Source organism: Theobroma umbraticum, unplaced genomic scaffold, assembly GCF_002168275.2.
Source record: "Theobroma umbraticum cultivar Fairchild unplaced genomic scaffold, ASM216827v3 scaffold_44.0, whole genome shotgun sequence".
Classification (NCBI taxonomy): Eukaryota; Viridiplantae; Streptophyta; class Magnoliopsida; order Malvales; family Malvaceae; genus Theobroma; species Theobroma umbraticum.
This window is the reverse complement of record NW_018397255.1, coordinates 3,569,010-3,585,144: the sequence shown is the minus strand read 5'-3', so window position 1 is coordinate 3,585,144 and position 16,135 is coordinate 3,569,010. Positions and strand designations below refer to the sequence as shown.

Below are 16,135 nucleotides of genomic sequence, written 5' to 3'. Positions count from 1 at the left end.
AAGGGGTTGTTTTCTTCGGGGTGTTTGTATGCATGAGCTGTGAATGGGTTTTGGTGATAGGAAAATGCCAAATTGGAATTTTGGATTGTTTTGATGGGGAAGAATTCATTTGTTTTTTCTCTTGTAAGGGGTTAGAGAAGGTGATGAAGTCTGTTCCAAACGAGGACGTGTTTTGTTTTGTTGGTATTTTTTTCTTCCCAAACTTGATAAAAACGTTAGTGCTTAATGATGGGCAAAGTGCTTTTGAAAAGTGAAGGTATAAATTTGTTTCCTTTGTTTGCCAATTGTGGGTTTTCGATTCTGCGGCACAATTCATTAGGCATTTTGGGGATTGACGTTTGTACAATGGATGCAAAAGCAAAAGCAAAGAAGAGAAGGAATGATGGTTTTAATTGTTTTTCACCCTTTGCTTTGTGCGGCTCATGTGTCCAGCACCATAAAGATTTTGCTCTCCTAGTGCCCGCCCAATCAGAAGGCCCCTATCATCCTCATTACACTAATTACTAATCAAAACATTCTAAGTGCTTGGAGAGGTAACACATATCATAAAATGTGGGTTCATCTGGTTGGCCCAAAAAGTGTGGACCAACCCATCATTTTTGAAGATAAAAAAAAAATGGCATATTTAGAATACATGTAACTTTGGTTTCATCCCATGTTTAGATGTTGTAATTAAATCAAACACCAAAAATATCCATAATTAGAGTTTGAAAACCCCAATTATTCTTTCAAAACCAGGTTGATACATAGTGAGAGTAAGTATCCGAAACCCCTTTTGCTCTTATCAAAGAGGGATGGAGAGAGAGAGAGCAAGTGTAAAATTGTAGCACATAATGAATCAATGAGGAAGAAGTAGTAATTCATTACTCAAAAAAAGAAAAAAAAAGAAGAAGAGGTTGGGGGGCAAAAAATAGCAAAGAAAGTGGAGATGGTATATATATTTATGTATAAAATAAGAGGAGAAAGGTGCATGCACACTCAAAATCTCATGTACTCTACTAGAAGTTGCCTGCATTGTGCGTGGCCATAATTATGTCAGCTTCCTACAACCTAATAAAAGACATGCACAAAAAAGAAGCATCAACCATTTATTTAAGGAAGAATAAGAAACAATAACCAAAGGACAACTTGCCTAGCTAGCTGTCATAATGTAGAAAAAAAGAGTTAACTCGCTTTGCCTCACCATCAATATTACGACGCCGTAGCCCTTCTCTCAACACCATTATTAATTCCATTAATTTGACGGGCCATTTTTAATAACAACATCCCATTTATTTTTGAGTTTTTACCCTTTTCCGTAAGTCCATTGCTTGAATGGAATAGGACATTGTATTAAAGTCTTAGAGATGGGTAAAATCGTATAATTATTCAAAATGGTATCAATTATGATTAAGGAGGAATTTAAAATTTATAATTCTTAACCCTAAATTTTAAATCTTAAATTATTTTTTACATTTATTAAAATTCACAAAAAATCGTAGAATCAACTTCTATTGACATCCGTTCATAATTATGATAAATTGAAAGTAGGACATATTTTGGATCTCCTAAATAAGGTTGAAAAAATTGTGCTTCTCACTCATTTCCTAATAGAATTCAATGCCAAAACTTGGAATGCATCATAACATTTAAGATGGTGGAGGGGGAGGGCGGTGTGAATTGTTGCAAGTTGGAGAGAGAAAGAAGAAAGAAATTTAGTTTTGCATTAATTTGTCAAACCTCCTAATAATGATAATCCCTTACGATGGACGCTGAAAGTCGGCACCTTTGACGGCAAGGGTTGTGAATATTGATATAGCTCAAAGCCAAAAAGACAAAAGAAATTGTAGACTCTTGGGTCTTATCTTGAAGAAATAGTAGTTGATCAAAATAGTTGAAAGCACATGGACCACATAATGATGAAATCACCTTGGTTTTCAACTAAAAACTCGAACATCTCTTTATCTTAAAAGCCTCAAACAGTAACTAATCACATGGCTAGCAAGAAAAAACCCTTCAGTTAAAAATATCTAAGGACCACTTCCTTTTTTTTTTTTTGTTTTAATTTTATTATCATGAAAATCAATAAGCTTCTTCTGTTCATTTCCTTTTCGATAGGATCCAACCCTTTTTTGTGAATGTAAAGAAAGAAAAAAATAAGTAAAAATTACGATAGCATGACTTGGGTTGCACGTTTGGAAAAGGCTATTTTTTTGGGTGGGAAGTAGTGTTAAAAGTGAGAGCCTTTTTGGAGCCTAAATCTGAGTGAAAGATATGCATACGGGGAAAGGAAGAAACGAGGAGAAAAGAGAAGAGAAGGGAAGGGTGGGGTGACAATGAACTTAAGCTTCAAAAGGATGTTTACTGATCAAGGCTCTTTTCAGGCTGTTTCCTTCCTTTCATTCATTCATTTTCCCTGGCTTTTGGGGTACTGATGATTTCCTTGAATTGCGCAAAAACTTTTTAAAGCTTTTAATGGTATTGATTGAGGAGTGCCTATGGCTAACCTTTTATTACTTTTCTTTTAATATGTGCATCTTGAAGGTCCATTACTTGTTTATATTATACTATAAAATTAAGCAAATCCCAATAGAGAGTGAAAAAGGCACTCCCCTCTCTCTCTCTCTCTCTCTCTTTTCTAATTTTAATAATTGTACACTTAAAGGAAACCCCATTTGAAAATTTTAAACACAAGCATCGTCTATATTGCAGTTTCAGTTTGTACAAGTTCTTGTGATTTCATATATTTGAAAACCTGCCATGCATAGAGGGCTTCCCGAACGCGAACTCTTTTACGAAGGAGAGGAGAATAGCTGAAGAAAACGGAATTTGAATGAATATCATTGGAGTTGGAGTTGTACTATTGTTTCTGTGCTCCGCACTTCGACCAGTTCCCATTACGGCCCATTTCCAAATTTGGTCCAAAGGGCTCTGCAGGCTCTACGAACCACAGCCCATAATGTCACAACCCCGGCACACACAACCAACTTCCCAGATTCAGTGTACTATAGTTTTAGGCCAGAAGCAACTTGCTTTCTATTACCAGCATGAATGTGGAAAGAATTTCTATTTACAACAAGTACATCAACAAACAGTACACCATTACACAGACCAGCATTACCACCATCTCACCACATTTGGCTACACAACACCACACCAATTGCTAGTTCTAAACATTTTTTGTTGAGTCTAGAGGAAACAGTTTTTAATACAACCCCATGTACATATTAGGGTATACATCAGAAATTCAGCTGCCTGCATTGTGTAGCATCGATATCAGACGGGCAGTACGGGCACTTGAAACTTTTTGAGCTATTCTTTGACATCTTGTTGATAGACTGTTTGCAGAGCACATGACCACACGACATCAGCATTGGCGGATTATCATCAGTTGATTGCTCCTTAGACACAGGGCACACAAATATAGAATGAAATTGAAACTCCTTATCCAACTCCACTGGGACTGGCGACTGCTTCATGGATTGCCATTCCTGCTTCTTCCCAGCCATAACAGTCATAAACTTCAGAAGAGGTGGCAACCCTTGCACCCCTGCTGCTATTGTCACGCTCAATGGGCTCTCGTATGATTGCCCCAGAAGATTGCAGAACTGTCTCGTGAGCTCCTCAGCCACTACATCCCAATTGGTTGGCGATAATAAATGAGCATATGGGGAGTCCTGAAGTCTATCAGAATACAAGAGACACCCCATGAGCTTCTGGATTTCAGCCATATGGTTTGCAGCAAAAGGAGCAAAGTTAGTTCTTGCATACTTGAGTGCTTCATCTCTGCTTCCCTTTTGTAGTATTTTTACAAACTGCAAATGATGGAGTTTCAGCTGAAGGTCTGAACCATTTTCTTTCAGTTTATCAGAGTTTACAGCTGCCCATTTCAGGGCAGGCTCCAGGTTCCTACTCTTCATGGCTTCAAGCATTTGATACATTTCCTGGAAAAGTGATCTCATAGCAACAGCAGCTTCTGCCTCCCCAGTTTCACTTATGAAGCAATCACCAACATCAAACAGCCCCTGCCGATAGAAATGGCTGGCAATTATTTGGTTAACTGTATTGGAATCAAACTCAATATTTCGATAAGCCTTGGATATATCAGGATTAAGGATTTTCTCAAGGGCTTTTGGATGCTTGCTCAGCGCTATGTTCAGTTCCTTTTGTGTGCCTTCTAACTGACTGAGTGGAGCAATTTCATGCAACTTTTTCTTCAGTTCAGCAAGTACAGATTTATAATCAAATGTGGTTGACTGCATCATCTCTATTGCCTTCTCAATTTCTTGAACAATCTGGTCCAGAACTTCCTGGGTTTTCGAAAAGGACAGCTTTTGCTTCTTTGCAACACGATCAAATGCATCTTTCAGGCTATTCAACTCCATTTTCACCTCTATTTACTGTACCACTAACCAGGTTAGAATATTGCTACAGGGGCACCTGCAAAAAAGAGATAAAGAATTCCTACCAGTTAATAATCTAATTTGAAATAACTTATCTATGTGGAAACACAAAAAAACCTACGAAGACCTCAAATCTGCAGTCAATATTCACAAATGTAACACATTCCAGGATAGCAGGGTCAAACAGCATGAAAAGAGGTAAAGCATATGTTCCACTAAACTTGGGGGAAGGAGGAAAAAGCATAATCTCTGGGAAGAAAGATTCAGTGAACTGATATACATCTATCATTTGGGTCATAATCTCAAATTCATGAGAAATTGTCAAGTGAACAAATTCATATCTGGAGGAGAGCTTGGTAGGGGGTGGGGGGGTGGCGAAAAATGAAAAACAACTATTATAAAATTGCCTTCTAATATAACCCAGATGCTGGTGACTAGCAGTCCATCAATTTTGAGTTAAAAATAACAAAGTTACTATTGTTTAACCCTGTAGAAATTCAACAAGTAGCAACATGTGATAAATTAATTTGGTGAATGCTTAGAAATGATTGAACAAAATCCAAAACTAGCAGGAATGACCAATTAATTCACATTCAACAAATCTTGCTCAACCATCCATCCGACAACTATATTTCAGTATACTACACGTTCATCCGTAGTATTCACAAATAAATGTGTACAAATTCAGCAGGAGATGGTGACTGGTATATAATAGGTTTCCAATACAGTATATAAAACTTTGTGGTGATACATAGATTTGGGTTAAAAAATATAACTCTTAAAAAACATGATCGCAATGAATTGGCACGAAAGACCTCAGACACAAACTTTCTAGCTTCAAGACTGATATGAAACACATGCTCAATAGCCATTTAATTAAATAGGCGAAAAAAAATAAAGTTTAATAACAGCAAGAATAGTCTAGATAAACTTAAAAGTATCACAACGGTTCAAGAATTTTTTGTCCCTTAATTTAACATATTATGCCACAAAACTAGATGCACAGCTTTGACACAAGGAAACTACAAATACTGATTCGCTCTAGATGACAGCACAAGCAGGCTCACAATCCTGATTAACAAATGCACATATAGAAAAGTAAAATATTACCAAATACATTGAAGACTTGTGTACCACATATTCTATTGAAATCCTACAGGAAAATTTTGCTAGACATCGACAATGTTTTACAGGACTGAATGTTGGGTATGCAAAAAATGAGTGTGACTTAGATGAGAATGCAACATTAGATGCCTGGACATGTAAAGATAAACTAGGAATGAAAGTATAAAGGAAAAGATGGAGGTCGCAAAGATTGAGGACAAAATGACAAAAATTACATTTAAGGTAGATTTAAAAATACTCCCATGCAAAGATGTGATTTGACAGAAGTACCAATGTCAAGAGAGGAAACTGGCCCAAGAAGGAGAAGATAAATTACAAAAGATGGGCTTCTCTATTACTGAGCTTACTGAGACCATAATTTTAAATATAGTCATGCAATGTAAACCATATAATCGACCCTACATACATAGTGAAAAAAAGCACAGGCACTGTTTGGTTGATACTTTTGCTATTTTCTTTTTACTATTTAAATTTTGATTCTATTCATGTTCTATTTTTTGCTCGTTTCTTTCTATTTATTTTTTTTTCTACAAAAAAAGCAAATGGCAAAAGCATAAACCAAGTAGAGCCTTAGTTTCTTCTCGTTGTTGTTGTTAAAGGAAAACAAATTACAGCCATGTAATTTTTTCTGTATGAACATTTGACTGCTAAAGGAAGTTGATAGGCAAGGGAGGAGGCATAACTAAACTGAATCTTGCATAAACAAATTAATATCCACTTTTAAAAGGAATCAACTACGGGTTTGCATCGGATAAAAGATTTGTGAAAGAAGTTAAAGATATCACATAATTTTAATCTCCAGTTTTTTCCAACAAATTCAAAGTATTATTCTATATATAGAACTTCAAAAGATCCAAAGCTTCCTTATAATCACAATTAAAACCTAGCAGTCCGGGTAATTCAAGATCCACGATCAGTTTTATATTGACATTTTGATATAAATTATAAGACAAACTGGAAACTCTTCTAAGAAGTAACAAACCAAAAATAGCTAAAAGAAACTACGCTACAAATGAATCGGAATTAACACAAAAAAGGAAAAACAGCCAAGAACAGATTAATCTCAAATTACCAATATTAAGCTTCGGCGTTTAAAGTAAGAGTGGAAATGATTCATGCAATAACATATACAATCAAAACTCAGTGCTCAAAATTAATCTAAAAGAAAATGCAATCAGGAATTTCATTAAATGCAAGATTTTCAGCAATAAGTTTAACTTTAGAATATAAAATATCTAACCGCGAACGGTCCATTAACATCCCAATCGCATTATTGTCAAAAAAATAACTTCAAACAAAAAATATATACACCATAACTGAATCAACAATTTAATCAAACGAAAAAACAATTAAAAACGCGATTAAATTCAATTTGAGTGGAAAATCAATTACAGAAACTAAGCGCCAAAGATCAAAAACAAAGAACAACGAGAATTTCTTGTTAGTTTCATCTAGGTATACGAGATTGAAGTGAAATGAAGCGAAAAACATATAGGGAGACGAAATGTGAAAAGAAACCCAGATTTAGATTTAGGAAAGAAACAAATTTAAATCTGAATATATTTTTTAAATTTTAAAAAATGGAAGGGAAAAACGTACGGTTTTGCGGAGGAGCGAATCAGTGAGGGGAAACCTCGGTGGGGAGTAAACGCCCCGTGAAGGAGGAGGAAGAAGGGGAGGAATGCAGAGTGTGAAATGGCAAAAAAGGGGTTGCTACTCTATGTTATTCCTTGTTTGTCCCGGTTCAAGGATAGGGGCATTTGGGAAACGGAGATTGGTAGGGTGGATCATGAATCCTGGCCGTTGGACTAGTCGGCTCATCTTAGAGGGTGGGCCCATGTCGAGAGATTAATTAAGCTGATAGGTTTATATAAATGATCGTTGATTTGATCCGAGTCTAATCCTTCCATGCTTAATCAAAGAGAAAATGAAATTAAATGTAAACAAGAGGCAAAATTTAATTTCCCTTCGTCTAGATTCTTAACATATTCATTTTCTTTAATACAAGTTTTAATGTATTTTTCATATTGACATTGAATATTGAAAACTCTAATAAAACAAAATAATAACTATTTGCTCTTTAAAGTCTTCAATATTCAATAAAAAAGGAAACCAGAATCTAAATTGTAAACGCCTCCTCGGATTTTGAACCATTTAACGCAACCTTCAAATAACCTCAATCAAAATTATTTTCTTTTATAATAAATTATCGAGTAAAAGTAATTTCCTTGGTACAGTACAAAATTCAATCAGGCTAAGAAAACTCTCGAAGGGCTTCTTCACCAGTCATGCCGTAATTTGAAAGATTTAAGGGAATCAAAATCAAGATGTTGCAGAAAACAATTATAATGCTACTGTTACATGTACATTTAGTAAAATACAACACCGAGGGCCCTTGTATTCTTCGGTTTGGCACCACCTTTTTAATAAGCCTAGCTGACTCATCCAGCTTAACTCCAAGTGCACCCCTCAGACGACATGGGCACTGTCTACTGTTCAGCCTACGGATATGCTTTGTCATCTATGTCCGGTGAGTGAGAACCTGTTCTCGCTAACCAACCGGTAATATTCTTCCTCCCCATAAACTTTCCTGAAGAATTAGATGGAGGGCTATGAGCTCCAAAGTGAATTAAAAACTAGGATCATACATTCACTGAAGGAACCATAAGAGCTTTTGTAAGTAATAAGCAATTCAGTGATGACTGAAAATCGGTCTGTGATGACACACAGGCCCTCAGAACTCAGCCTAAGACTTCAAGCTAACAATTCAGAGCTTGAATATAAGTTAAATTTAACAAAATTTAAATCTACTTTTAAATCAGATTAACCATAAGCAAAATACAGCTAGGCTGGAAAGCAAGTATGGTGATTGACAGGTTTGTTTTTAACAAGAGAAATAATAGAAGCAGGTAGCAGATTTTCATCACGCAATATCGAAGAAAAGGGTAAGTCATCTAAGATCTCACATGAAGATGACAAAATGATATAAATAATGCAAGATGACAACCAAAATTAAATTGCTTAGGCCAAAGAGGTAAATCTAAAACGGACTTACGCTAGATCTGCCAAATTTTCTGACTTGATCACAGCTTTTCCCTCTGGGAGTTCAAGGCAGGAGTAATGTGTTATTATCTCCCTTAACGTATGCTTTGTGCTTTTCACATCATTATCCCATAATATGCTCTGAAATAAAGGCTCCAAAAAGTTGTAAACTCAGGCAAGTTCCAAATCCAGTATACCAGAAGGTGAAACTTAAAACAGCATGGCAGAAACCATAGCCACAGAAATTTGACCATCTTGAGTAATTACCAAAATAATTGGGAACATTAAAAAGAAGAAATTCCTTCCTTTATAAACGTCACTCTCAACAAGCATCCAATTTATTTCAACAATTTTCTTTCTTTCCTATTTCATATATTGTTTCTTGACCTAAGACTGAGATCAGTGAACTTAGATAAATAGCACTAATAAAAACACATTCCTCTGTCACATTGCAATAGATTCAGGAAAAAAAATATTGTAATTCTTTCAAAAGGGAACTGCATAGAAAAGTTTCAAATCATATTAGAGTTGGCCAGTCGGGACAAACCCACCTTCCTAACATACTCCCTTTTCACATCTTCCCAATGTGCTTTACCTTTGGGAGAGAAAATTGAAGCATTCCAGAGAGCACCTCTTGCAACCATAACTGATGAAGCACCTTAAAGAAAAACATTATCAAATGACACATATCAGGATACAATGTAAAAGCATATATAGAATATGAAAGACTTGGGAGTTGGGACAACTTTTAGCGTATGCAATTTATAACAGTCTGGATGCAGTAGGAACCATTCATTTGGAGATCTTGCCATACAAAAGTCAAACACTATGTTTCAGGCAAGGAGGACATTGGTACAAATGGTAAAAGAATACCGTCTGCATACTTAAACATAACTTTTTAAAAACTTAGAAGAACATCATAGAAAGCCAAAAGGGTATCTTTCAGCTACCTGTAGCAACTTTAATTCGATGAAAATCATGATGTTCAAAGACATCACCATTTGCAATAACTGGAATTGACAATGCTGATACAATATCAGCAATTTCATTCCACTTTGCAGGATCCCTTGGTCTATCTGCAACTTTTCTGCAAATTTTACAAGAAAAACACACTAAACCAATTAAGAAAACAAATAAAAGGAATATTATATAGTTACCAAACTCTGAATGAATAAACTAGGAAACAAAAAACAAAAAAGATGGAAGCACAGAAACCTGATTTTTATGGTGCCCTTAATTTGGGTTCTACTTTATTTCGTTACAATCTCTCATGTTGTAGCTCAAAAGAAGTAACTAGACATGATTAGGTAATAAGTTCTACCAGCCTCTTTCTAATTTGAGAAATAAAATAAAAACCTGTCTATATTTCTTTGAAGAAAATTAGAGACGTTTATTTTGTCGATACACTCTATGTAGAGTAGATTACAAGCTTGTCAAGTACAATTGAAAGTCTAACTGTGCATTGCATGCTCATAAATCCAACCACAACAGTAAATCATATATATGGTCGCTTTAATGCCATTTTCAAATTCGTATTATGGTCTGTCATAGCAATCGAACACCCTATTCATTGCTTCCCAATTTAAATGCTCTTTGAGAACTTGCTTCTTTGCTATCTTAAATCGTATTTTAATTCTCATCCACATATGAGTAGTAGATACCCTTTTCATTTCCTAAATCCAGTTACTGGTTAGCCATATAAATATTCTGGGGCACCAGAAATGCTCATTTGAAGCCATCCCTGTAAAACTCTTAGCACACCTACTTTGATTAAGGTCAGTACCAGTCATATTCTGAAGTCATTCTATTTGGCATTACAGTTTAGCTCCAATCTCTCTTTCGTTGGCCTGGGACTCGAGCCTCTAACTTTTCAAAAACAGCGTAGGTGTTCAGAATATCCTCATTCAGACTACTGGGCCAGCACCTTGCTGGTTAAAAGTTTGGATTCTTACCATCTCTTAGCCATCATCTTTCCAGACACCATCACCCACACGAAAGAATTGCTATGGCTGCTAAGAACAGCGTTTCCTAAACCATTAGACTTTCCTTGTCTTCCTGAAATACCAGGCTTCTATCATGGCCTCACTTCCCCTTCCTGATTTCACGTAATTCATCCATAATTCTCTTATCCTAGAAATTAAATCTAGCCATTAAAATTACCAATTATGATATAAAATCATGGCCAGGTGTCATTGCATTTTAATTTACTATCATTACTAATCATTTATTAAAATATAAAATCAAGTGAAATGTTGTTTTCCTCCTATACAAGACATATAATTATTCAGAACAAAGAAATACAATTATACATAATTCCGGTAGCTATATCAAGAATTTGATAGAATTTTCATTGTTAATTTTAATTAGAATGAAATTTCCAGAGCTAATCCAACAAAGGTTGGATTTCACTATTTTAGAGAAAAAAAGAAGAAGAAATAATTAGCACAGATATTTCAGTATGACATACTTGATCTTTTTAAACAGATAAAACAGTTATCTATTACAACCAAGGAATACGAAAGGCATTAATTTGCATCTCATTGATTGACAAATTGCAGTCATATGGGTCCCAAACAAAGAAAACGTCTAGATATAAAGTTACCGTCCATGGACAGCAAGAGCAGAAACACCAGTTTTCTCAATTCTCCTTGCAAGTTCCACTGTATCCTGGGATGATTTTAAAAGTCGAATCTTGCACGTTACTGGTGTGTCTATGTTCCTCCTCAACGTTGTCAAAATCTAAATTTGAAAAAAAGATAATGTGAAGAGTCAGGGCTTCACCGCAAATATTGGCAAGTTATTAAATGATTTTGCCAAAATGCAGCACATACATCATGTATGAGATCAGGCTTTGTCAACAAAGCAGCACCCATGCCCCCACTCACAGAAAATGACTTGGGGCAACCCATATTGACATCTACTGCAGCAACATCTTTACACCTACAAAATGATATAAAGTTAAAGAGTTTTCACCATTAACAGGCCAAAATAAATGACAACTTTGTTTATATTAAATGTATTGCCAGTATCATCAAAAGAGAGAATAACAATTTGCTTCAATAATCATATACTTGTTAAGTAATTGGAAAGAAGCAATGATCAAATTATAAGAATGACTAAAATTTTTTTAAAAGTAATAAATTAGAAAACCTTCAACATGATCTTGCATTTAATAAATCGATCATCTGTTGTCGTGATAACTCATAGTTTTCAGGGGCACAACTCACATTGAGGTACCCAAAACAAACTAACGATTCTTAGGCCACGTGGATTTGTTTTTCTTAAATCCAATTGAATTAAAAATGTGGGTGGATGTCAAGTTGCCAACTTCGAACCCATATATATGAAGTTATGGATTAATAGAAAACCTGCATTGGTTCCAATTAACCTACAGCTCTAGCCATCTTCTTGTACATTGAAGTAAACTCTTAAAAGAAGAATTGCATAAGAAACTAAGAGAAAAAAAGGTGATTTCATGATAACACCTGAGTCATCAGAATTCAACACAATAACAGGGTCACTTTCCAGATTATTACGTCATTTACATAATTCATACTTGACTATAAGCAAAAGTACCACCCATAAAAGGGCAATGCAAACCAGCAAAAGTTCAGGGGTATCATCCCAACTTCATGATAATGAGAAAAAGAAGGCCACCAGAATAAACTTACACTATCTGAGCAGCCTTTAGAGCCCTCACAGCATCAGAGGTGCCCATTTGAAACACCACCCGGTTTCTTTCTTGATTGCAGGTTCTGAAGACAACATTATCTGTTCCCTTCTCAATGAAATCAGTTGACCCAATATATTCTGTGAAAAAAGAAAGGAAAAAGAAGCAGACATGAGTGTCTCAAAACAAAATATTAAAGCAGAATGCTATTCCCTTTCCGTTTCTTATGCAGACAATACAAACACAACAAACAAAGGATGAAGGCCACCACAATTATTGAGTAAAATTAATAAAACATCCATCTAAACATAATACTCTCTCCGTTTCAAATTGAACATCCATCTTTTCTTTTTGTGCCATTGCTAAAACTATGTCTATTTTCTTTTTTGAACACTACAACTCTTACTTTTCTATGTTCCATATTAATTTTTAAGTTTTTTATTAAAACATTTTGGCATTGAAAATTATAGTTAAAAAAAAAAACACTAAAGTCAAAATGTTTTTCTTAAAATCCATGTCAAGTAGAGACATTCAATTTAGGAACCAGAGGTGGTAAAGAGTTTTTTGCTTGGAAAACTGGCATTTTACATTACAATCAAATAAAATTAAAAGCATGGCCACGAAATTAAAGCTCCTAATTAACTAAAAGAAAAAAGAAAAACATTGAATTAACTTAAAACAGTCCTAAAATTTTTCAATAACAGAATTATACAGCTTAAGTCCCAAAATTAAATAAAATTGAAGCAAAAAAACGTGTACCTTACCATTAACTTTGCGCTCACATTTGATCAGTTTATGATCGATAATTTCCTCGGCGTAGGTAATATCTGCACCGTAATCCGCAGCTAGTAATCTAAAAGGCAGCGTTCCCTAAATCCAAAAACAAAGCAAACAAAAAGCACAATTATAGAAGGAAATTCTAAAAAAGAAAAGAAGAGGGAGTAAGAAAGGGAGGGTTAGGAGTTCAGTTTACTTACGACTCGAACCATGGGAGCCAGGACGAGCTTGTTCTCGTAGTCCATTGTTAGTGCTTCAGATTACTCCCTCCGGAGACGCCCAGCGCAAAAGGCACTAAACGCACGGCAGAATGCTTTGAATTGAAACAAATTTAAACGGGGAAAAAAAAAATGTACTGCATTAAAACTTTCCATTGGGGCCAGCGAATAGTAGATTGGGCTGAGTAAAACGTCAAGGCCATTGAGGCCCATGTAGGCCTATAATTCCTGTGAGATTGGAACCGGGCTGAGTATTATTGCCTTTCGAGCTCAAACCGGGATGATTATTTTTATTTAAATATTATAATTCAGATATAGATGTTCAATTTCATATTGATAATAATAACTCATAGACATATGATAGATTCTAAAAGGAGCAACTAATATGGTCCAAAATAACGCTGAGAAAAGGGGGAAAGAAATGCCTTTTAATTTCAATTTAATTAAACCTCTCGTCATTGTAAATAATCATATCTGCCTACATAGAATAAATACCCATTTGGCAATGAAATTTAATATTCTTTTAATTGTAATAGTTGACTTTGATTATGAACATAATATATCCCAATAAATCCAACTTTATTTCTAAACATTTAAAATTAAAAAAAAATAGAAGCTCGTCTACAAATCTTGCATAAGCTCTCTAAATATGTAGAGCCAAATTAGGCCCGACAAGAAAACCTCTACCCGTACAAAATTCCTTTACAACCCAGCGGGTTTGCTATTAAACAATGAAAGAAAGCGAAAGCCATAGTAGAAAACGAAAATAATGTGTTCCACACGATAATGCGTGAGCCAAACGAAACTTCTTTTGTTTTTATGAAGCTTCCGTTATCTCCCCCGCACAAATTCCGTAGGCATCCAAGCTGTAGCTTAGTGCAAGAACATTACTTCACTCAAGAAACTTCCTCCACACAATTTGATTCACTGAACTGCCTTTCCTTTCTCTTTGCTCTTTTCTCTTTTTTTTTTTTTTGCCCATTATTATTATCCCTTGCTTTTTGGTATTTCAATTATAACCAAACAATATTTAATAGAGATGATTAATGATCATAGGATTAGTGTAGGGACCGTTCTATGAATGCATGGACCAAGCTCGAAATTTTTAATGCTGAAAATATAGATCTCAACTTTAACCTTGTCAACACAGATCATCTTTAACCTTAATTTTTGACATATAATTATATTATTATTACATCTATAAGAGAGAAAAAAAAACAAAAACCGACAAAATCAATTAAATAGACTAAAAAATAGGATTAAATTTTTGATGTTTTGTTTGGCATATGGAAATTATATTTTTATGCAATCTGATTAAAAGGGGAACTAAGGACATTGGATCTTAATCTGTCACTAGATGATGAATGACGCTTTTATTAATGAAAATTTGATATCAAAATTTTTGCTAGATTTTAAATTACTATGTTTGTTTATTGCTATAAGATCACACGCAAATTGCACTATCACGTGTTGGACATCAACCTCCAAAGCAAGATTGCGGGGAGCCATAGTCAACCCTAAAAGCCAGACTTGGCTAAACAACAAATGAACAAGTACAGTATTAAAGTAATCATTAAGTTCTTAATTAAATTTAATTTAAGATTATGAACGGGTAATCAATGCAAGTGGCCCTTCGGTTTAAGGGGACACAAATTGCAGAATCGAGCTCCAATAGCCACTTTAATCAAACCCTTTAAATGTCAGCGGAGTGATGACCTAACTTTACTCCAAATGGCATTTTAGTGAGAGATGCTCTAGTAGCAATACTTATCTTAAACAATTTTTAAGTATTTGAAAAAAAAAATTATAGAACTAATATAAAAAAAATTATAATAATTAAATAAAAGATTACACTGTGTAAGACCACGCTTACATATTTACCATTGATTTTTAATAATTTCATGCAGAGAAATAACCAATTCAAAATTAAGATTGTTTTAAGAGGTTCAACTTAAATTTACAATAAACTAGTAAAGTATTGAGAATGCTAATTTTAAAAGTAAACTTCATTTATGGTATCCAAACTTTGTATTTTAGTTTCACTTTAGTTTTTAATTTTTGAATTATTTTATTTGGATTTTTAATTTTTTAAATTTGTTTTATTTTAGTATTTTCATAACATTATTTTGTCAATAATTGAAAATAATCAAATGAAATATCACGAGAATATTCACATGACGTAATACATAATTTACAGTGTAAATAATACGTCAATTTTAATAAAATAATTTGATGAAAAAATCAAAATAGACCGTTTAAAAAAGTTAAGGACTCAAATAGAATAATTCAAAAAACTAGAGACTAGAATGAAATCGAAATAAAAAAAAAAAACTTGAAACGACAGTGAAATTTACCCGATTTTTAAAGTTGAACCTAATATTTCATGACAAATGAAATGAAACCAGCCTTTGGTAGCCAAATAAGCACGGCATTAGCACTCTCATTTGATCAAACAAAGATTTAAAAGTTGTACGTTAGGTCAAGGTTGTTGAAGTTTTTTAATCAGAAGTCCGTCAGTTCGTGGAGTTTTTGGTCGTGCTGGGAAATGTCTATGCAATGGCAAATGAATATCATTTACCAAAGGAAAAGTGTGTCCGTGTGTCAATCTCCCCCAAGTTTGGAACTCCCCCAGCCCTCTGCTTGTTTTGCATTTATTTCTACTAGACGCGGGAATCAACCTCCCCCTCATGCAGACAAATCCTGACCATACCCACACAACAACTCATTTTGATTCAATCTCCCCCCAAGTTGACCCATCAATATCAAAAGACCCATTAGGGAAAGGCACTGGCTTTTGCCAATTTGCCCCTTTAGCCTCTACCGCATATCCCCTCCCCCGGTTTCAACCTTCTCCTGATAAAGCTGCTGTCTCACATACCTTATATTGCTTCTTTTTCCTTTATTAATTTTTTACCACTCAT

The 16,135-nt window shown here is 34.6% G+C and overlaps 3 protein-coding genes across 3 annotated transcripts in view; all 3 read right to left on the bottom strand.

The window, feature by feature from the left end:
* The window catches only part of LOC110410110 (putative E3 ubiquitin-protein ligase EDA40), a gene marked incomplete at its 3' end in the record, with an annotated part of 4,301 nt that extends 1,424 nt beyond the window's left edge, over positions 1–2,877 (bottom strand). Inside the window, exons 1-2 of the mRNA XM_021419706.2 lie at positions 2,735–2,877; positions 404–479 (exon numbers count right to left, since the gene is read on the bottom strand). Coding sequence (XP_021275381.2) covers positions 404–479; positions 2,735–2,877 — 219 coding nt within the window. The remainder of the gene's footprint in view (positions 1–403; positions 480–2,734) is intronic.
* On the bottom strand, positions 2,739–7,273 carry LOC110409564 (LisH/CRA/RING-U-box domains-containing protein). The gene is made up of 2 exons (XM_021418945.2): positions 7,107–7,273; positions 2,739–4,419 (listed from the first exon to the last, which is right to left on the bottom strand). The coding sequence occupies exon 2, from the start codon at positions 4,362–4,364 to the stop codon at positions 3,219–3,221; it is 1,146 nt and encodes a 381-aa protein (XP_021274620.1). The 5' UTR covers positions 4,365–4,419; positions 7,107–7,273; the 3' UTR covers positions 2,739–3,218.
* A 387-nt stretch (positions 7,274–7,660) lies between these two features.
* LOC110409009 (Aldolase-type TIM barrel family protein) lies at positions 7,661–13,346 on the bottom strand. The gene is made up of 9 exons (XM_021418217.2): positions 13,197–13,346; positions 12,984–13,089; positions 12,221–12,359; positions 11,381–11,489; positions 11,152–11,288; positions 9,500–9,636; positions 9,101–9,207; positions 8,563–8,690; positions 7,661–8,097 (listed from the first exon to the last, which is right to left on the bottom strand). The coding sequence occupies exons 1-9, from the start codon at positions 13,239–13,241 to the stop codon at positions 8,025–8,027; spliced, it is 981 nt and encodes a 326-aa protein (XP_021273892.1). The 5' UTR covers positions 13,242–13,346; the 3' UTR covers positions 7,661–8,024.
* Between the last annotated feature and the right edge of the window lie 2,789 nt (positions 13,347–16,135).